Source organism: Pelobates fuscus, chromosome 3, assembly GCF_036172605.1.
Source record: "Pelobates fuscus isolate aPelFus1 chromosome 3, aPelFus1.pri, whole genome shotgun sequence".
Classification (NCBI taxonomy): domain Eukaryota; kingdom Metazoa; phylum Chordata; class Amphibia; order Anura; family Pelobatidae; genus Pelobates; species Pelobates fuscus.
The window spans coordinates 71,741,327-71,764,853 of NC_086319.1; the positions used below are offsets into that span (position 1 = coordinate 71,741,327).

The 23,527-nt window shown below is 44.5% G+C and overlaps 1 protein-coding gene across 1 annotated transcript in view; it reads left to right on the forward strand.

Moving 5' to 3' along the window:
- The window catches only part of CHPT1 (choline phosphotransferase 1), a 74,658-nt gene that overhangs the window by 46,679 nt on the left and 4,452 nt on the right, over positions 1-23,527 (forward strand). The window contains exons 2-7 of the mRNA XM_063447193.1: positions 13,402-13,549; positions 14,234-14,375; positions 14,544-14,628; positions 16,194-16,325; positions 18,444-18,602; positions 21,504-21,629. Of these exons, the coding sequence (XP_063303263.1) occupies positions 13,402-13,549; positions 14,234-14,375; positions 14,544-14,628; positions 16,194-16,325; positions 18,444-18,602; positions 21,504-21,629 (792 nt within the window). The remainder of the gene's footprint in view (positions 1-13,401; positions 13,550-14,233; positions 14,376-14,543; positions 14,629-16,193; positions 16,326-18,443; positions 18,603-21,503; positions 21,630-23,527) is intronic.

The following is a 23,527-nucleotide window of genomic DNA, read 5'->3' on the forward strand; positions in this document are numbered from 1 at the left end:
CAGTGATTCGACAGGATAGCGGAGTGGCGGCCGTCCACTCTGCTCACCATCGGAGAAGGCCCCAGTCTCAGGGACCGAGGATCTCCCTCCCAGAGACTGAGAGGCAATATACAGGTCCACTCCCGGAACTGGCACAGCACGGGCCGCCGTCTCCCGGCTTCGTTCCGGTAAAAGTTCAGCTCTGGTGCAGTTTATAGCGGGAAAGCCGACGGAGCTGCCTGCCCGTGCGTCCATGCAGCATGGCGGTCCGGCCCCGCCCCCTATACGGTTATTTTTACCCTGCACATGCTTTGCTTTCACCCAGATGTTATTAACCAGGCAAATAAAAACCAACCGTCTCAATAAATGTATCACTAGGATACTTTTTGCCATTAAGGGAATTGATTACCCAAACTACTCCTAAATTATCCCAATGAAAAATGATCCTTTTGTTGGCCAATTCAGAACCCCAAACCTCCAGGGCTACCACTACTGGGAATAATTCTAAGAGGGTGATCATACATGTCCAACCATGCTCTTCCCATGACTGAGGCCACTTAGCTGCAGCCCATTTACCGTGGAAATATATACCAAAACCTTGAGACCCAGCTGCATCTGTAAAAATATCTAAATCCCAACTGGATGTAAATTCACTTTGCCAAACTGTGGATCCATTAAATTCACATAAAAATTTGTTCCAGATGAGGTAGGCAGACACCAGACGGTCTATAGTAGGGTACGCTCCACATAGACAGAGGGGACATGAGGTGGCCGCATGGGAGAGACCAGAGAGATCAAGGCGGGTATTACAGGCACGAGAACGGGACCCCCTCCACCCCTGACAGCTAGCGTTGCCCGAAGCACAACACCCCTGACAGTCCCCCTGCAATAGTAAGGTTGGCTAACCCAAAAATCCGGGATGGAGGAATAGGGAGCGGAGATTGGGCGACACCCGCAGAGGGATACATGACAAACGGAAGACCCCCCCCCCACTGGCCCTCGGAATGTAGCTGATCTGTTTAAAATTGCTATGTTATTCACTGGTTTAATTGCAATCTCTGTTTATTCATAACATGCAAAATTGTTATAGTTGAATGTTGATCATATAACTACCTATACTGTACTATATGCATACCGTCCACGAATGGGACAACCTGTTACATGGCTCCCCCACCAGGCTCAGGAGCACTGAGCAGCTTAGTTAAACCGGACACAAGCAGTAGCTTCACGACCTCTAACACCCTTTCACTCCACCTGGTCACTATGACCCCGCGCAGCAGACCCAAACTGTACATTAGATCGGGCCCAGGGTTCCCCACCGACTTCGGATGGGTTACACATACCCTGATGCGCTCGTCCGATCTAGGGTCATAGTTGTCTACTTACACCCGACGTTTCCTTCCCTCCCGCCCCATCCCGACACCAGTTGACCGACTCTAACTGACTGACACAAACCATCCTCCCCCTGTCTTTGCCCCCCCCACCTGCCTACTCTTCTTATCTGTTTCCAGCTACCCCCCTTCCATCTCTCTTCCTACATGTCCCTCTTCCCCCCCCCCCTTTTTTTTTTTCCTTCCCCATCCTCCCCCTCACACGCGGACCGCAGAAATGTCACAGGGATTCCAGACAGCTTCACTCAAGTTCTGGACCAATAACACCAAAGGCCTCAACATCCCCGAAAAACGCAGACAACTCCTGAGGACATTGTGGTCCCTCAGGGTGTCTGTGGCATTCCTGCAGGAGATGCTCTTCAAAGACGGGGGTGCCCCCACTCTGGGGGACAGACGATTCCCTCAGGGATTCTTTGCAAACCACCGAGACTCCAAGCGTTCAAGAGTTGCTATCCTCTTTGCAGGGATGGTACCATTTCAATGCACTGCCACCCGGGCAGACCTGCTGGGGAGGTTCCTTTTCGTGAAAGGAACCATAGCGGACCACCCATATATCGCGGCCAACACTCATTTCTGGCCCGGACGCTATCCCATCTGGAGAAGTTCAGGGAGGGCCTCCTGATACTGGCGGGGGACATAAACCTGCCACTGGACCCACGGGTGGGCACATCCCGGGGCTCCAGCGCCATACCAGACCATTGTATGCGCAAGGCCAAACAAACACTAACTAGACTTGGTCTGGTCGATTGCTGAAGGGCAGCACATCCCGACGGCAGGGACTACACCTGCTTTTCCGCCCCACACAACCAATACAGCAGGATAGACTACATCTTTGTGGCACAGGAATACCTCCCCTTGCTCATGTCCGCAGATATAGGGATCCACGGAGACTCCGACCATGCCCCCGTAACCATCCAACTCAAATCACCCCTCTTTAAGCCGAAGGAACGCCAGTGGAGGCTAAATGAGGCTGTACTATCTGACGCGGAATGCACGGCTCTGACCTCACAAGTGCTCACCCAATACTTTGAATCTAACGCCTCCCCCGAGGTATCTCCGCTGATTACATGGGAGGCACATAAGTGCGTAGTAAGAGGGCACTATATCAGCCTGTGTACGCAACGCAAACGGGAGAACACCAGACAAGTCCTGGAACTGACCAAGCAGCTATCGGACCTGGAAACCACACATAAACAGGAACTGAGAGAAGACGTATATCTACAATTGACGGACGCGAGGAGACGACTCAGAGACATACTTTCCCAGAAGCTGCTCAATGTGATCTGGAGGTCCAACCGCTACTTCTACGAGTACTCCAACAAATGTGGTAGACTACTGGCCCGGACCCTGCAACAGAGACGGAGGCAAAACCACATACACAAAATCAATACCCAAGGACAGAAAGAAACACGACTCAGAGCGGAGATCCTACAGGCGTTCAGGGACTACTACACCGGCCTCTACAACCTGGCAGATACGACCAATGCGCTTGATCCGGCACGACACAGACGCGAACTAACGGACTACCTCGCCAGGCATGTCACCCGCAAACTCCCTCCCGAGAGGGCCGCGGACATGGAACAACCTGTGTCCCCTGAGGAGCTGTATGTGGCACTCAAGCTAACTAAATCCAACAGGACTCCAGGACCGGACGGCCTCCCCGCAAGCTACCTTCGCACCTTTAAAGATATCCTGCTGCCACACCTATTGACTGGCCTAAACTCGATACTAGAAGGCCGGCAGCTCCCGGTAGACTCGCTTCGAGCTGTAGTAACAGTCGAAGGAAGGGAAGGATCCAGCCTGCTGTGCGAGCTACCGCCCCATCTCCCTCCTAAATGCTGAAGTAAAGCTATTTGCAAAAGTCATGGCCCTACGCCTTGCCAGGGTGCTACCTGAGCTGGTCCACCCTGACCAGGTGGGTTTTGTGCTGGGCAGGGAAGCCAGAGACAACACTATCCGAGCCCTTAACATCATTCACTGAGCCAAGGGACGGGGAGGAGGCTTGGTCCTCCTCTCCACGGACGCGAAAAAGGCCTTAGGCCCAGTCCACTCGGTCAATCTCGAGGCCACACTGCAGCACATGGAATTCGGTCCCAATATCAGGACCTGGATAGCAGCATTATACACGACCCCAACGGCCCAAATCCGAGTTAACGGTGCCCTCTCGGACTCGTTTCCCATACGAAATGGCACGCTACAGGGATGCCCCCTGTTCCCCCTGATGTTCGCCCTCTATTTGGAACCATTCCTGGGGGCGGTCCGTGCGGACGGGGGAATAGTGGGGCATACAATGGGGGCAGTGGAGCATCGGGTTGCTGCGTATGCCGACGATATGCTCTTCTTTATGAAACAACCGCTGATCTCCATATCGAACCTCTTGGGTCTTTTCCGTGAGTTCGGGAAGATCTCGAACCTGAAACTTAACACGGAGAAGTCGGAGGCCATCAACATCTCAGTCCCCACCGAAGCCGAAACGCAATTACGTTCCCAATTTGGATTCAAATGGTGTGACACTAAGCTGAAATACCTCGGTATCTGGTTGACTAAAGAGCTTACACACCTTTACCAGGCAAATTTTGCCCCCATCCTGACCTCCCTACAGGCCGATATGCAACGATGGACGGACCTCTACATCTCGTGGTTTGGACGCATAAACGCGATAAAAATTAATATTCTACCTCGCCTTCTCTATCTTTTCCAGACGATCCCGATCTCCCTGCCACAGGAGTTCTTCTGCTCCTTCTCAGCAGCAATACGGGGATTCGTGTGGAAGAGGGGTGCTCCAAGGATCAGTAAACACCAACTGGAACAACCTAAACAGCGAGGGGGTGCTGGGCTCCCCTCAATTCTGGGATACTATCGAGCAACCCATCTGCTGAGGGTCACCGATTGGCACGTCCAACCGACAGAAAAACTCTGGGTGAGAGCCGAGGTAACACAGGGAAATCCCCTCGCAGCTATGGAGGACGGGAACTCCATTTAGTGCCCTCAAGATGGGTAACCCCCTGATCAATGCAACCCTGAAGACTTGGTGCACCCTACGATACCCACAACAACTGACCACCCACACCAGCCCGCGAACACCCCTCACCTGCAACCCAGACATAGGGGGAGGACTGGTACCGGCGGACCTGAAGTCTTACTACTCCACATCAGCAGCCAAACGACAATTCCACCGAGATCTCACGCCCTTTGAGAAACTCTGCACGGCCAGGCGCCACCTGGAACGGGGAAACTCAACACTGTACGTAATGCTTATGGAAGGAGAAAACAGACCGCCGCCGAAATTCATCGCCAGATGGGAGAGAGAGACTGGGGTTGCCCTGACTGCCCAAGAATGGGATCAAATATTCCTGCTCACTCATAAAAGCTCCATCAGCTCAAAATACCAGGAGATGAGCTAGAAGCTGCTGACGACCTGGTACAGAATCCCCAATGTGTTGCACTGCATGAACCCGGACATCGAAGAGACGTGCTGGCGATGCAGAGAGAAGAGAGGCACTATGCTTCATATCTGGTGGTCATGCACGGCCATCACTCCCTTCTGGGAGATGGTTAACACCAAAATCCATGAAATATCGGATCCGGAGCTCCCCCTCCAACCCCTCCCCATGTTGCTACACCACACGAGCATGTCTTTAAAAACATACAAGAAATCCTTGACGAAACACCTGCTGACAGCAGCAAAGTCCCTGATACCCACTCTATGGAAAAAGGCTGCTGCCCCCACCTTTCAACAATGGGTGGATAGGGTAGGAGAAATCCTCACCATGGAAATTATGACTGCATCCCTCCAAGGCCGCACAGAGAAATGCAACCTGACGTGGACCCCCTGGCTTCTGTACATTGCCGCAGACCGAACAACCCCCTGAAACCTATACTCAAACCATGGCCCTCATCCACCCCCCCATCTCTACACTTCCTCTTCCACCTTTTTCTCAGCTATACCCCCCCTCATTCTCTTCCTCCCTTCCTGTTCTCCTTCCCCCATCCCCACCTCAGACCCAAGCCTGACATGACTGACCCATACCCTGAACTGGATCAGAACACGCATTGAGCGAATGTTTGTGCACAGACAAAGGAACGGCCAGTAGACGGAGCCCCACACAGACAGGAAGCGGCACCGCTAGCCCCCAAGTCGCCTTAAGATACCCCACAGCTCATGACCACGCACATAGCAGACGCTACGATAGGCCGAGGTACACGGGCGCCTCTGCCCGGCCAATCAACACACGGGCAACACCCCGACATAATGGGCACACCCAAAGGGCGACATGACTACCTAAGCACTAACGCCTAAGGTAGAGGGAACACTACACATATAGCGATCGACCATCCGTGAATGGGTCGGGACTGACGGCCCGGGTAGCATGCCTGTCCCCAATACGAGGGTACACAAACTCCGGCAGTTCCCACCCCACGCGTGACTGTAGCTCGCTGCCCACTCGACCCACCTAAGCTCTCAAACCTGCCATGTACACCCTCACAGTCAAACGCAACAGAACCACAAAAAAAGAAATGGGTGAGATGTACAACGCTAGGTCGCAAAAGAACTACGGTACTACGAAATACTGTAACAAACAATAAATGCTGCTATGGTCATCCAACCTCAGACAACCGCATGAAGTCAAAAAGAAACTACTGTATATCTCCACACGTGCATGTACCTGTCAATCATAGCTAATGCGTGTCTTGTAATCCAATTTGACCCCGCCCTTTACTCTTTTCTGTACCCCCACATGATCTTGGAAACAAGAAAACATAAATGATAAATAAAGATTGTCAAAAAATAAATAAAAAATGTGTTCCATACATGTAAGTCCTCTTTTATTTCCCTGGAAATTCTAACATGATGATGTGGGTTTTTATAGCCAGCTATCGCCCTTGACATATGCCTGGAAAAGGCTCTGGCCATGGGCATTACCCTTGAGGCAAAATTTAACAGACCCAACACAGACTGCAATTTACCTACCAAGGTTTTGTTAACTCCTAATAAATGTGAAATCTCATGCTTCATTCTAATGACCTTGTCTTCAGGCAGACGGAACTCCATCTGTTCCGAATCAATCATTATGCCTAAAAACTGTAAGCATGTACTAGGCCAGACCGTTTTCTCTTTTGCCAGAGGAATGCCAAAATGCTGGGCAATAGCCATGAAAATCTGCAGCAAATGAAAGCAATCCATAGAATCCGCTTTACCAATGAAAAGAAAATCATCTAAATAGTGAATAACCGAGTGTAAACTAGAAACTTGTTTTATGACCCATTCCAGGAAACTTGAAAAACTTTCAAAGTAAAAAACACGATGCAGAGCAACCCATAGGCATAACGTTGTCAAAATAAAAACCTCCCTCAAACTGAAAACCTAATGAGCCAAAACAGCCTGGATGTATAGGGAGCAAGCTAAACGCTGCTTCAATATCAACTTTAGACATAAGAGCTGTATGCCCACACTCCCTAACATACTGCAGTGCATCATAAAATGAGCTATATGGCACAGAAATAATTGAAGCATCTACCTCATCATTTAATGATGTACCCTTCGGATAAGATAGGTGATGAATTAGTCTAGAAGAACCTTTTTTTCTTTTTTAGGGACTAAACCAAGCGGGGATAACCTGAAACAAGGGAAAGGCGGAACAGAAAACGGACCTTCAACTCTACCTAACACTATTTCCTTATTATTTTTAACTCTAACTACACTACTATTTAACTTAACAGAACTAAGGTGTTTGTTGAACAGCTGAAATACAAACAGGAATTCTAAAACCAAATAAAAACCCTCCTCAATTAACTGGGCTATCGGTTTGTTTGGGTAACATTTTAAATAAGGGAGCAGATTTTGTATTCTCACTGGGGTCGAAGCCTTTTCGAAACCTGTTCTTTGGCAGTAACGTTTTGTTTCTTATAACACAGAAAGGAAGGATGATTCCCAGCACAAGTCAAGCATTCATGCCTTAATCTGCATGAATTCAGCCATTTACATTGTGATTCATTAAACGACCAACAGACACCTTTTGGGCGCATCTGTAAACCACTCGGCTGGGTATGCAATCTGTACTGATTCTGTGGCGCCCTTATTGGCAGCATGATGCTAACCCAGGAGCCTACATCCTTCATACCCCATTTCAAGCTCTTATGTACTGATAATTTCTGGCGAAAAACTTCGTCATAGTTAAACCAGGATAGCCTACCAAAATGCTTGTAAGCTTCCAAAATAGCGTCTAAATGTTGAAAAAGCCTGCAAGCTCTATCCGAATGACGCTCACAATAAACGCTGGCAAAAATACAGAAAACCTGAAGCCAATTGTTAAAAGAACTCGGTACTGGTCTTTTCCTATCATCGTCTTTTTCTAACTTTGACAAAAACTCCTTAGAGGCTGAGAGAATATCTACGTATTCATCATTCCAAATCTTTTCCTTCACACAATTTGATAAATGATAGCCTAGAGGCGAAGCTTCGCACCCAAAGCTTCTTTCGGACAAACCTAATTTATAGGCGCATTGCTCCTGTCAGACCTATTAATTAAACCGACAGGAGCAGCTAAATTTGGGAATTTTGGGGTATCCTGTGACCAAGCCATAGCTGGACTACCAGCTTTACCTTGCATAGACTGAAATAAAAACCCCCAGGGCTTCCCCTAGCCTAGCTTCGGATGAAGCCCCAGAGAATAACTCACCGGACGGACTGTCCATTCGCTCCGCGGGCATAGTCTACCAGGTGCCAGCTTGCTCACCGCCTTCAAGGACCGGCACTTGCACCAGCTCAGCAGCCTGACAGTATTTTCTCTTCTTCTTCCCTGCAGATTTGGTCTTCTTGCTCCCTCTGGTGGATGAATGGGAATAAATCACTCTGGACCTGGAAATCCTCTTCTTTCTTCCAAGAAGTACACTTCTGTCACTCAGGCAAACTGACATTTGCTGTTCCTCCTCTGAATCTGCACCTTTAGCAGCTTCCTCCTCCTCAGGTACTGTAATGTCCAATGAAGCATCCTGTGGGCGTGCATCCAACTGGCAGGAAGGGGCAGTCAATAGGAACTGCATCAGCCATTCAGCACCTCCGTTGCTGAATGCCCTCCTTCTGACCTTCTCGATCAAATGCTCCATGGCTAAACACACACAGAATAGAAAAGAGAGCTTGCTGAGAAGGGAGAATGAGGGGGGAACAGCTCCAGAAAGGGGGTAAATACTTCTTCCTTAGGTAATTCTTCTTTCTTCTGGCGCCTTAAATACTTTTCCCGCCTAGGAGTATCCTCGCGGACAAGTGCTCCATTCAGAGCACAGTCCGCACGGACCCCTGTTTGAAAAACGGATGAGGGCACAGCAACAGCTGTTGCTAAATGCCCTCCCAGTCGGTGCTATTCGCGATGCGGCCTGACCCCTGATTAACCCCGCGACGCACATGTGTACCTAGTCTATGGACTAGGTACATTCTTTATGGTTATGTTGCGGTTGGTGGGCTACGCTAATTAAAGATAATCCCTAAAGCACAAATGCCGTCAAATGTGAATACAATTAACAAATGGCAGGCAAACAGAGAAACAAACAAGCAAAGTTAAAAGCAAGCACGTAATGGGATTGGGTGCAAGAGGTCTGACCCCACAGACAAACTATACCAGGGGTAGGCAACCTTTTAGCAGCACTGTGCTGATATAGGATTGTGATGTCCCGTAGCGTGCCGATCCTATTTTTTTAAATTGAGGTGTGCATGCTGCCGTATTCTGCTTGTGTTATTTTTACTGTAATTGCTTTGTATCGTTGTATTTGTGCGTATATGAGCTATTATATTGTATATCAGACTCTCCATCAGACTCTCCCCTAGTCTTCAATCATTTAAGAAGGGCCTTAAATCCCATCTCTTCAGGAAAGCGTATGGCCTCCCAGAGTAATCTCTCCCTTACATACCTGTCCCTATGGGATAGTGCTTTGCTCTCTCCTCCAGCTCTGCTTCACTCCTACTTGATATTTCCTATCCTAATGTTTCTAATACCCCACCTCCTATAGACTGTAAGCTCATTTGAGCAGGGTCCTCTTCAACCTATTATTCCTGTAAGTTTTCTTGTAATTGTCTTATTTATTGTTACATCCCCCCCCTCTCAAAATATTGTAAAGCGCTACGGAATCTGTTGGCGCTATATAAATGGCAATAATAATAATAATAATATATGTTCATTAGTAGTTTATGGTATCGTGTATGATACACATGAATGTGGGCTGTGTATGAGGGCTGCTTGTGGAATTGTGTGTGGATGGATATGTCACATTGTGTGTTTGGTAGTGTGTGGGGGCTGGGGTATTGCATGTGAGAGGCTGCATGTGGGATTGTGTGCATGTATGTGGATTGTTAGTGGTGTTGCGTTAGTGGGGATTGTGTGTATGTTTGTGTGTGGGCTGTTCGTATTATTTGGATGAGGGGAAGCTTTTTCTGCAGGTCTGTGTATTTCTAGCAGTGTGGGTGGCTTCCCTGGGTTCCAGTGGGGACCAGGCTGGCCAGGTACAGGTCAATGACAGGAGCTGCAACAGCAGCTGCAGGCTGCTCTACTACAGTGTGGATTCCCATTCACAAGTGCTGGGAGGAACTGATCTGAGATCACTTCCTCTATATTCTCCAATGCATAAATTGAGGATTTTCTTTCACCACCTTTTTCGTATTAGCAGATATCTAAAGTTTCACTGAGACTCCTGATAGGCCAGAGCCTGTTTGGCTCTAGCAGCCTTGAGTGCCGTGCATGGCACTAGTGCCGTAGGTTACCTACCCCTGAACTATACTATTGTCGCTGGGTTCCAATCATGTAGTTTGAGAACTATTGAGTCCTGTGGAAGAGCCAATGTTGTTAGGTGCGACTTTGTCCCCCATGGAATATGAGACGACTCTGTTGAGTACCAGTAATGTGTGGGATGCGTGCCATTGATATTTGATGTTGTGCGCGCAAAGCACACAAGTAAAGGGTTGAAGGGGCCTTCGTCATGCCATGGTGCTCCCAGAAAGATTTGCATAGAAGGTAAGGGCCTTGCCTTCAAAGGAGTAAGGTAAGTGACCTCGGGGCTTTAGCCGGCTTGTGGATTCGGAACATGCCATCAAAGCACACCATTTCACACACCGTCTCAGGAAATGTGTTAGCCCTGCATTTGGGATGGTGTCTGCGATGCCTCGTATCTTGAGGTTCATTATGAGTCGCAAATCTTCCAATGCCAAAAACTGCTGCTCGAATATCTGTTGCAGGAGTGTGATTTGTTGTGGGAGTCCTACTCTAGGGTCCCCATGCGGCCTGTCAGGCCCTGGATATCCTTCCGGATGTCAGCCACGTCGGCCTGGATGTTCCGCCTGGTGTCTGCCAGCAGTTCCTGTGACTGGAGACAAGTCTAGCTAAAGTCTGTGCCAGTACCAGCGGACCGTGTAAGTGCATTCCCTCCGCATTCGAGGTTGGCCCATCAAACATTTCAGAGCCGTTATCGAGGTAGGAGGTAATCTTTGGACCTGAAGCGCCATATGCTTGCTGCCAGAGATCTCCAATGCTCATGCCTAGTCTGGACTTTTCTGCTTTTTTTTTTGCCAATCTCGATTCAGCTTGTTGGGGAGTCCTAAAATGACTAGAAACTTTGGGTCAAAAGCAGGTAATTCTGTGGTAACTTGGCTCAGTATTTTAGAGCACACCGAGGATGCGACCGTTCAGCTTGGCTGCTTAGCTCCGTCCACCTATTACTCCTTTTAAGTATTAAAATGTAAAATGGGCATTTTCAGCCATTCAGTGCTGTCCATCTTGGGGCGAAACTAACATTGGTAATGGTGCTGAGTTGGCTCCCATCTCAGCACCATTACCAATGTTAATTTCGCAATCCGTTTATGTCAAATTGGTTTTAAAATGTAGTTGTAGTATTTGGCTTATTTAGAATGTTCCTTTAAAAATACTGTTTGTCTGTCCCTTCATCATGTTCGTTTTATTTCAGCAAAGAGATGTATGCCGATTGCATTGCCCTCTTTCAAGAAGTGAGTGTGTCTCCTGTATTCTCTCACAGCAACTAGAGTGCATGCATTTTGACTGCAGTGATATTTCTCTGGCTAGTGCACATCGCTCTTTTAAGGGACACTATAGTCACCCAGACCACTTCAGCTTAATGAAGTGGTCTGGGTGCCAGATCCCTCAGGTTTTAACCCTTCAGATGTAAACATAGCAGTTTCAGAGAAACTGCTACGTTTACATTTGGGGTTAAGCCAGCCTCTAGTGGCTGTCTTCCTGACAGCCGCTAGAGGCGCATCTGCGACGCTGGATGCAAAATTTGCATCCAAAGAGCAGAACGTCCATAGGAAAGCATTGAGAAATGCTTTCCTATAGACAGTTTGAATGCGTGCGCGGCACTTGCCATGCATGCGCATTCCGCTCCACTTGGGAGCTGACGTCGGTGGGGAAGGAGAGGTCACCAACGCCGAAGGAACCCGGCGCTGGATAAAGCTAAGCTGCTGAAGGGGTTTTAACCCCTTCAGCGCCAAGGGAGGGGGACCTCACACTATAGTGATCCTTTAAGAATATAGACATGGAGTGATGCATGTTCCTCTTGTTCCCAAGCTTTGCATAGCAGGTAATTGGATATAGGTGTAACTGCCATGGAGCCAACTTGACGACCGCATATAAAAGAAGGTAGATGGTGCTCAACAGCTAAATTATCAGTTAAATATATATATTATAAATGGAAAATTATCTGAAACAGTTTGGTCAAGTGCCAAACTAATAATATTAACTAATAGTTAAATAGATTCAATGGGACCGTGCTTATAATTGTATAGAATTTCTTATCTCCTGCTCTGTACTATAGCTTGAAGAAGCCTTCTGTGTGTGATCAAAGTTCAACTTACAGCTCAGCAGATAAAAACATCTAGAGTAAATTAAAGGGATTCTCCAGTGCCAGGAAAACAAACCGTTTATACCGATACCGATTATAAAAACATTGCAATAAAGGAAGTATAAGCATTAGATGTCTCTTTACAGGAAGTGTTAATGAAGTCTGCGAAAGTCGCATGCAGTGAGGTGTGACTAGGGCTGTATAAACATGATTGGCATAGAATTAAGCAGTGAGACTGCAGGGGCATGTTTATCAATTTTAAAGGAAATTAGAATATTCTGGGTAAAATAACCACAATGTAACTGGCTTAGTTGAATAATTTTTCCAATACAGCTATTTTGCTCTACATTTTGCAATTCATTAAAGGACCACTATAGGCACCCAGACCACTTCAGCTCAATGAAGTGGTCTGGGTGCCAGGTCCATCTAGGGTTAACCCTGCCTGCTGTAAACATAGCAGTTTTAGAGAAACTGCTATGTTTACATATGGGTTATACCAGCCTCTAGTGGCTGTCTCATTGACAGCCGCTTCTCACTGTGATTTTCACAGTGAGAAGATGCCAGCGTCCATGGGAAAGCATTGAGAATGCTTTCCTATGGACTGACTGCGTGCGCGGCTCTTGCCGCGCGTTGTGCATTCGGCGGACGAGGGAGGAGAGTCCGGCGCTGGAGAAAGGCAAGTGTTTGACCCCTTCCTCATCCTAGAGCCCGGCGGGAGGGTAGCCATGAGGGTGGGGGGGACCTATTAATACTATAGTGCCAGGAAAACGAGTTTGTTTTCCTGGCACTATAGTGGTCCTTTAAGTCCTAATGTTTATAATTGTTATTCTTTACTTTAGGAAATTAGCAAAAGGGATTGCAAAGGTAATGACAAAATCATGAAATGGTAGAAAAATACGTGGTATAAGCTGTTTCCCAACACTGTTATTTGGACCAAAATTTGCATTCATATATCAGTTCTTAAGAAATAGGTAATAGGAAATGGTAAACAAGATTCTAAATCAAGGCAAATTTGGGAGTATCTTGTTTGATTTGGTTGTTCTGATCCTGAATAAATTTGCTTTTTTATGGTGGGGGGAGAGGGGGTTATTTACTTAAATGACTTGTAAAAAGACAGACATGTTAAATTATAGCACCCAGGCAATCATTGGTTTCATGTTTAGTAATGTAGTATTTCTAAATATCTTCATAGGCCCCATTCTGGACATTTATTCTGTGTGCAATTGGCCTTTTCATTTATCAGTCATTGGATGCAATTGATGGAAAACAAGCTCGAAGAACTAACAGCAGCTCCCCACTTGGTGAATTATTTGACCATGGTTGCGACTCAATTTCCATAGGTAAGTACTTGTTTCATCCTCTTTGGTGGATATATGGTCTAGAACGGGGTAGGCAACCTTCGTCACATTAGATGTTTGGACGACATCTCCCATAATGCTCTTACATCAATAATGCTGGCAAAGCATCAGGGGAGATGTAGTCCACAATATCGAGAGTGACGAAGATTGCGTACCCCTGGTTAAGATAATTCCTTACTGGTCAAAGGTATGCCCATCCCAAGAGTTGAGGTAGCTTTGCAGTTTGCTTCCTACATTTTATAGGTGTTATTGCTCACTGGAAGCATACATAAAATTTAGCAGTGAGTTCTGCTAAGCCAATGCTACCATGACTTTCGGTGGCAATGCTGACATATCCTATAATTCCCTACAGACTAGCTCTATGACCCTTGATGTTCTTCTAAGATATTGTTTAGTTGTCCTTCTTCTACTGTGGAAAACGTGAACTAGAACTCCGTTAAACATGTTCCATTAGTATAGCTCTTATGCATGGCTTCCTCCTCTGAGAAATTTAAACGAGACAGAGGGCTTTTAGTGGTTGTTATTCAAAACCTTGAACAGCGAAAACTCCTGAATGTCTGTCTGTCTGGTTTTAGAACAGCCCTACTATTTAAATAAAAGAGAATTCTGGTTTTAACATTTTTCTTTCTATGGTGTGACCTACTGAGAAGTCTTTCTGTTTTACAGTGTTTGTGTCTTTGGGTACAATTGCTTCAGTGCGGATGGGAACACTTCCTGGATGGCTTTTTTTTGGTTGCTTCATTGGGATGTTCATGTTCTTCTGTGCTCAGTGGCAGACATACGTGTCGGGAACACTGCGGTTTGGAAAGTAAGTACAATCCAAGTAATCGGTTCCTGTTAACAGCAGCTTGGTGAAGTGGAAGGATTGTCGGCATTGCAGTTTATGACATTTTCACTACATCTCTGACCTCTTACATGTAATACCACCACCACTTCAGCACTTGAGTCAAATTGCGTTTTGCTTTCTTTTTTTTAGAATAGATGTCACTGAACTTCAGCTGTCCGTAACAGGAATGTTCTTGTTAACTGCGTTTTGTGGAACGGCTTTGTGGGACTACGAGGTACACCTTTTACAAATTGTATTTGCTTATATTTGCATGGTAAATGGCACTCTGCATATACACTTTCTGGGATTGCTGTGAGTTCTCGAAGAACTTTTTTGTTTTTGTGTTTTTCATGCTAGACTTGCAGTAATTGGCGGCTAACAGCTCACTGTTTGCTTAATGACCAGAACTTACTGGAAATAATCTTCAGATGAGTCTGACAAGAAAAAAAAAAAACTTCCCTGATTGGTAGTGTCAAATTTAGAATGCCATAATGGTATAATTAATTTGTTTCTTTACAGGAAAAACAAACTGTATTATTAATGCTCTGTAAGGGAGTAAGGAGAACTCATAAAAGCTAATGAAATGTTAGTTTCTGCATTGAAACATCTGTGGCATTTAAGCAATAATGGCACGATTGGGAAAATCGCCATATTGAAGAGTATTCCAATATCTATTCCTTTTGGCTTAACTTTTTTCAGTTTGGTCATTCGCATTCATAGGGAGTATACCCCAGCTAATATGTATATTCTTCAATGTACATTTTAAATTTATTGTGTACGATGTATAAAAACATTTTTTGAAATTCTTCGCTGTATAAAAACATTTTTATTTATTTTTTTTATTCAATAATTTTGTGATCTTGAGGGAGAAAATGAAGTCTCAACAAATCCATCTTCAAATATTTGTGATTTTCTGGTTTTCATTTTGACATACATTAATAAGAGTTTTTTGAGCTAGAAGAAGCATACACCTTCATAATCACTCTCCACCGTAATTTTAACCTTAAAGAGTAGAGGTATTTATTTATTCCTTTTTCACTATCTGCTGCCATTGGAAGATCCAGAAGAAGGCCAACTGCTGTCAAGGTAAATATTTTGGTTAGCAGAATATGTGTGTGTGTGTGTGTGTGTGTGTGTGTTTTTCTGGTGTGATATGTTTTTGTATTGGTCTTTTATAATGGTTTTCGATTCAATAGAAATCATTAAATATCTGTGTTTTTTTTTTTTTTTGTTATTTACATCAAGATTAGACCCTTCTTAAAGTGATTATAGCTTTCCAGCTACTTTTGGAATTCAGCATCCATGACTCTCGGTTAGGAATAGCATAACTGTACCAAATGTCCATCATTGACAATGAAATGACATGAGTTGAACTCATATGTATAAGGATTCTTAAACATCTGCACTTTTAAAAATGGTTTTGTTGATCTCCAGGACGATGTTGCCGTTGTTCCTAACCCCTGGGTCAGGACCCAGAAATACATGTTGTATCAATGGGTCCCCAATGCTTGGAGCGGGGACATCATAATCATTCGGCGCCAGACAATCGCCAACAATAAAATGGTTACCTTAGCTGTACTGCTTCCTTATGTGCAATGGATAGTCACCTTCCACTGACACAGGGAAGAGTCTTTTCAAGGTGCTGCAGAATTGACATTTTATATTAAATAACAGAGGGAGAATGATTCATTGAGGTCATTTAAAAAAAATTTCATAAAAGATGAAGAACCGCCGAGTTTGTTTACATGTTTTAATATTTTGTTTTAAAGCAACACTTACACATTGATTTTTCATTTAAAGATTCCAATGACAGGACTACCTTTGAAAACCATCCCACTTCTCGGGATAATAGGAGGAACAGTTTATTCCTGTAGCAACTATTTCAGAGTTATTCTAAGTGGTGGAGTTGGGAAAAATGGATCAACTGTTGCAGTGAGTATATAATATACCTACAAGTAAAACTAAAATCTGCTTTAAAGGGACACTATAGTGACCAGAACTACTACAGCGTATTACATTTGTTCTGGTGAGTATACTCATTCCCTTCAGGCTAATTTCAAAATGAATGGTATAGCTTTCAAGTAATTGTGCTGTTAACAAAAAAACATTCTGGAATGTCATGTTCTTTAACATATCCATAAGGGTTAAATTCTTCACAAAAGCAAGTGCATAAAACGTAATTATTATGGAAGAATTATGATATGATATCTTGATTTTATTATGCAGGCAATTTTATTGGACCTTATGCATGGTCCGCAGCAGTATAGGTGTTGGGATTACATTACAGAATACTTTAGACCAGGGCTAGGCCATAAAGCTGACAAAGCAAAAGGGGAGATGAAGTTCACATCTAAAATCCCGAATGTGTCCTTCCCTGCCCTTGATGGCCGATTCCAGTTAAACAAGATAAACAAAAAGAACAAAGCAAAGTGTAATATATTATATATATATATATATATTTAAAGGTGGGAGAATCTTGATTTTCATACAAAAACTAAAAAGTAAAATATAAAATATTTCAGTACATTACCTTAACATTCTAAGCAGTAGAATTGCTGCGGGTTTAGAACACTAACTCTCCAATCACATATTTTCGTAGTTATAATTGTACTTTTATAATGTGGAAATGTAAATTAGATGCTATTCAAGCCTGGGAGTCAGTCTCTCGTTACAAGGGAGAGCCTCCGTTCATGTCAAACCATTTAGAAGTGACACCCAGAGAATTAAGACAACAATCACTAGAGTATCTTCTAGGGGTTATGTTGCTTAGAGTACCCCTTAAAAGTGCAAAAACATTGACTAGGCTTTTAATGCCTTTGTCACAATATTGAGGTTGTTCAACAAGATTGGATGGATTAATTTTGTTGATCTGAAATTTGTCAAAAAATATTTGCAATTGGGGAATTTTATGTTGGAAAATTTAATACATTTTACTAGCCTTCTAACTTTGCAAACTTCCCTCCATATTGTGGTTTGAGTTGGAGTCCATATGTGTTCATCCAAAATGCTCATTAAAAATATAGCTTTGAGGTGCATCCAACAAGTTCAGAAATTGCCCAAGAATTAAGAACTGAGCAAGTTCACAACTGGTCAAGAATAATAGAAGTTAGCGGGCAAACCGTTAATATATAATTAAAGTGAACCTCGGGTCCCTAGATTCCGTATTAAAGGCACTATAACCATTTCATTTCATTGAATTGGTATTAGTGCCTGACGTACCCTGCCACTGTCTTTTCGTTCAGTGCTCAACCATTGTCTAGCAAGTAAACCCTAAAGAAGGGTCCCCTGGTTACCTACAACCCAGCCCCTACTGGCTGATGCAGAGATTACACACTTCCTTCTAGCCATACCCATTCATACCAGTGAGCGGCTAAAAGCCGTCAGCTGATACTCTCCCCAATCAAAGTCACCCATTGCTGCTCAGGCTAATTCTTTCTAATTAGCCAAGCTGCTTAGAAAGGATGTGCAGCTGGGGACTTTTGTTTAGCTTTCAAACATTTAAAAACAATTACACAGAATGGAAGGACCGCACCAGGATACTTAAATCACGTTGGTGAGATCAAGCAGGTAAGTGCAAACAGTGTCCCTTTAACCTAGAGTGGCTAGGTTGTAATGACCTTTATTCCCAACGTGGTTGTGTGAGGACAGTTTAATTGCCTCTCTCCTATGAATAGTGCCACCCCTGACAACAAGAAGAAATAAAAAAATGTTAATACGTACCTACCCTCACTCAGTCTGCCTGTGTAATTTTGGGTCTAATGCAGTCATTTCCAGAGTTTTGCAGTTTGTTGTCTTTTTTGAATAACCACGTATATTTTCATCAGCCAAGAAGACCACATTCCCAGTGTGGTATAGATAAAGCATTTATTTACATTTCTTAAACTCTAGGATGCTTAAAAATGTCTATATACATTGTGTATACTGCCTTCCCAGTCAAACCTTTAAGGAATACGGACAAACCTGTTTACTGCTATCCAGTCCGTGGGTTGTTGCCCATTTTGGTATAATAGAATATTCTGTTTTCTAAAATTCTTTTAATTTACTAAACAGGGCACCAGTGTTTTGTCCCCTGGCCTGCATATTGGATTGGTTCTTATACTGGCATTAATGATTTACAAGAAATCAACAACAGATCTATTTCACCAACATCCAAGCCTTTACACATTAACATTTGGATTTGTGAGTGCCAAAATTACTATCAAGATGGTGGTAAGTCTGCCAAACAAAAAATTTGATTATATTTGTTTTTTTTGTTGTTGTTGTTTTTATATATCTTTTATAACAATTAAAAAAGTATAACCTATTTGGAATGTATGCATTATAATGCAGGAATACATTATCTGTATTTCATTAAACGAATAATGCATACATATATTATATGTTACATACATATACAAACTCACATTTGACATACCAGCTGTTAATGCAAAATATCAGGATTTAAAGCTTTTGCAGTTTTATCACCAGAAAATGAAGTGTTCTGCCATCATGAAGCTACAGCTACAACTCCCAGAAACCCCTGTGCTGAAGCCTCTCCAGATAATAAACATACATGTACGGTCAGGAAGCATTTTTGAGTGTGGGGGTTTGCTTGTAAGTGACACCATTTTTGCAGAGTTGTTGCAGCCTTTGCAAGCCCTCCCCTCCACTGAAAGTATGTGTTGGGGAATACTTCAAACTGAGGCTCCTCATTGAGAATCCTCTGTGCTGGAGCTACGTGCTCACAAATGCGATTGTTTTTTTTTTTTTTAAATGTGTGTACCGTTTCTACGTTAAAGGAACATTTATAGGGTCATTAACTCAAATGTATTCCTGACTCTATAGTGTTAAACACTATCTTGCCTCACTAAATACAGTGAAATGTTATCTTTATTGTCAATCTTTCTTTTATTGAAGCATTTTTGATGGGGTACAGAAGAGAAGAAGGGAAACGCACAGTTTGATAACAGTAGAGGGTTTAAACATTGTCAGCTTTAAACTATTACATTTCTGGGATATCGATGCTTCGTTTTTTAATAAATCAGGTTGAGAAAACAGGTTCATAAATCAGTCATAAAAAACAGGATTGTAATACAGGCGTTTAAATCAGGCTTTTAAATCAGGCTTTTAAATCAAGTTATGAAATCAGGCTATGAAATCAGGCTATTAGATCAAGCTATGAAATCAGGCTATGAAATCAGGCTGTTAAATCAGGCTGTTAAATCAGGCTGTTAAATCAGGCTGTTAAATCAGGCTGTTAAATCAGGCTGTTAAATCAGGCTGTTAAATCAGGCTATTAAATCAGGCTGTTAAATCAGGCTATTAACGCCATGACATTAAGCATGCTAGGCTAGTAGTGAAAACGTCAGTTTTAGTCACGCTTAAATGTGTGATATTGAGAGGTCAGAAAGTCATACAGTGCTAGGTGAGGTGGCCGCTGGAGAACGGTATGGTGATTGCGGTATGGTGTAGCTCTAGGGCAAGACAGCGTCCATCATCATCATGGCGGACTCTGAGTTTAGCTGCAGTGTCCGCTGTGCAAAGAGTGTCTCTGATTCAGCCAATCCCTCGGTTTGGAAATCTCGCCGGGCATGTAAAGCGGTAAGCAGCCTTTCTGGCCCCCTGCGTGGGGTGTCTCTTCGCTTGACGTGTGGCCCATTCATGAGAATGGTCGCTCGGGTCTCCCCGTTTGGTCTCCACTTGGTATGGAGGAGCAGAGCCGGGTCGGCTCCCATGCTGGTTGTATCCATTCCTTCCCCATCTCCTCCCAGTTGTTCGCTGCTTTGTGCGGCGCCGCTTAGCGGATTTAAATGTCGCAGGTCTTCGTCTTTTGGGTACCTGGCTCCCGGGGTTCTGCGTCTTGCAGGTAGCCTTCCGGTTGGAAGCGTGGCGGAGTGGGTGCTCACCCGCGTGGGTCCTCTGCCTGGAGTGGGACAGGCGGACTGCCGCTGGTACGATCTCTCATTTTGCTTGAGGGTATTGGGGCCTATATTGTAGGCTGCTCCAAAATGCTTCGCAGATCTGATCGAACCGGGTCTCAAAGTGCGATCTCCATTGCTGGAGCCTCAGATCCGTTGTGTGTTGCCCGAGATGGTGCATGGCGGCCATCTTGGGCGCCTCGTGTAGCTTGCCGTCAGACGGTGTCTCTCCCCGTGGCCGGTGAGTATGAGTTTCCAGCGGGGACCGGGATGACCCCCACCGGTCCATAGGGGGGGGTAGCAGGGGAACAGGAGAGCTGTCATGCTTAGCCGTCCCTGTGTCGGGGGATCGGCCGCCTCCCCCGGCATTCAGGTTGCTTGCCGTGCTAGGCCTTGAATGCGACTCACGGTAATCCGGCTGTGGTAGCTTCATGTCTGGTATCAGAACGTTCAGCACAGCTTTACCCGTTTTATAACGTTTCTGGGCTATTTTGTGCAGTTTAGTCGCTTTGAGCGCCCTGCAGAGCGGGAGCTGTGCCTGCATGCGTCCGCTCAGCTCTGCGCTCAGACCCCGCCCCCGAAATGTTATCTTTATTCCAGTCTGCTGGTGCTGGCTCTGCCCCTGATAAGCCTCCTTGGCTATCCTCAGAAGTGGTGATCTCAGCCAATCACAGTGCTTTACCATAGGAAATTGAATCAATGCATTTCTACTGCCGGGAAGCCAGGAAGCACCTCTAGTAGCCATCTGAGGAGTGGCCTCTGGAGGTGTCCCTAGGGAGAAATGTAAACAAAGTATTTTTTCCTTAAAAGACATTGTTTACTGCAAAAAGCCTGCAGGGACTGATTATGCCCACCAGAACAAATACATTAAGCTTCAGTAGTTCTGGTGACTATATTGTCCCTTTTAAGGAACAAGAACTGCCACTTCTCTGTAAGGGACAGTGGCACTTTAAACATCTTAATAATAAAAGAACAGGAGATTGTATGTTAGATGTTTTGATTCAACGTACACAAATATGTGTATTCTCCTAAAATTTGAAATATCAGCTTAATTTTCAGCTGATTTCAAGAAAATGAGGCGAGCAATAAAATGTTGTGTAAAATTGATAACAAAACATCAAGGATTAATTTTTCCTCATTTTCTAATGTTGCTTCTTAATTGTACTTAATTCCTGATACATATTAATGTTTATTTTTGTTTATGTTTTCATAGGTGGCTCATATGAGCAAAAGTGAAATTTATCTTCAAGATTCTGCATTCATTGGACCAGGCCTCTTATTCCTTAACCAGTATTTCAATAGCTTCATTGATGAATACGTTGTTCTCTGGGCAGCACTGGTCAGTACTTCTAATGTAGATGTAATGCATATTTCTGATAAATCTATACAGGTTCACAAAATAATTTGATTTTGGGCATGTCTGTGGTTAAATAATCCATGCAGGCAGGGACGTTTTAGCCGCGAGGCAAACAAGCATTTGCCTTGGGCGGCATTTTCCAGGGGGCGCATAAAACGCGGCCCCCAAACGCCCAGGGCAAATGCCTTGTTAGCCTTGCGGCTAACCGACATGCTGGGCTGCTGTGCGCTGGATGCAGGACGGGCGGCGCTGGCGGCTGGCGAGGGAGCACTTCCTCTGAGCACTCTGCTCAGCTCCCTCCAACTCTGAGTTTCTTTATCTCATCCTCGCAGTTCTTGGGTGGCTGATATAGCATTTGAAAGTAAATTTGTGCACGCAAACAGAATGGATGAACCAAGCAGAAAAACGTTAGTTTGATATGGCTTTTAAGCATCAGTTTGATATTAAGCACAGGGCAAGATATGGGCAGTTAATATTTTCTTTAACATAACTTTAGTGCATGACGGAAAATTTCCATCCAGCGTCGCAAAGGGGTTAAGGTAAGCAACTCTGTGTGTCAACTAATGAAAATAGGCACATATTGTAGGTGCATGCTATTTGTTTACTGACGGCTGCTTCGTAGTTATAAGCCTTGAGGTGTGCACTGATCGCATCAGTATATTCCCATTTAAACAATCATAGCAGTCACAAGGTATGCATGTGAAGTTACAGACCCTTGTTTTTGTGTAGTTAGTGGAAGTAAGCTATACAGCAATTCACCGATAACACTTGAATCTCTCATTGTGGGAAGAAATGAGGGACTACATTACACTGGATTAGCCTGTGATGGGCTAGCCTTCACTCCCCACATGCATCAATGGGCCTTATGTGTCCAAGACCCCGACACTGGTTTACAATTGTTCTTCCTTGCATGCGGGGAACACCCCACACAACTTGCCGTTTTGGAGATGCTCCGACCCATCACTACTTGTCATGTGTCAGTCACTCATCTTTTCACTTGCCCATTTTTCCTACTTCTTCTACTTGAAATTCAAAAACTGACTGTTCACTTGCTGCCTAATATGTCCCACCCCTTTACAGGTGCAAATGTAATGATATATTCAGTTATTCACTTCACCGGTCAGTGGTTTTAATGTTGTGGCTGATCAGTGTATATAGTGTATAGCTCATATACTATTTAAAGGGACTCTCCAGGCACCTAAACAAGTTAAGCTTAAATTAAAGCTTCTAGCTCAAATATTTGTGGTTAGTTTCTTTTCTTTCAGGTCTGTGTAGTTTTCCTGCAGTGCTGTAGAATGTTTTGCTGATATCCACAGTATAATCCACTCACTATTAACCAACCCTGTAATTCTCTGTCCGCCTATACAGTTCCTTTAAATACACTTTTTTGAAACCATGGTAAATGTTTTATATTTTTGTAGTCCCAAAAGAACTGAATAGTTTAAGGCGTTAACAGTGTCCCCTCTCTCACAGTTTATGTTTTCCAGAGAAAATATAAGGTTTTATAAGGTTTGCACACAGTTGTTAATCAGTCAGAAGAGTGCTCTTCCTGATTGCTTTATGCACTGGCACAAAGAGGGAGGCATCCAGTATGTTGCCAAATTCTCTAGATTCCATCTTAAAAACATAGCCTGCATCCGGCCCTTTCTTAAGCAAGATGCTACCAAGAAGCTTGTCCATGCTCTAGTAATTTCCCCCGCATGGATTATTGTAGCCCTCTCCCGATTGGTCTTCCCAAAAGCCATATTGCTCCTATACTGTCTGTAATGAATGCTGCCGCCAGACTGATTTTCCTCTCTAGCGGGTCCTCTCACACCTCACCCCTCTGTCAGTCCTTACATTGGCTTCCTGTGTGAGTCAATTCAAAGTGCTAACCCATA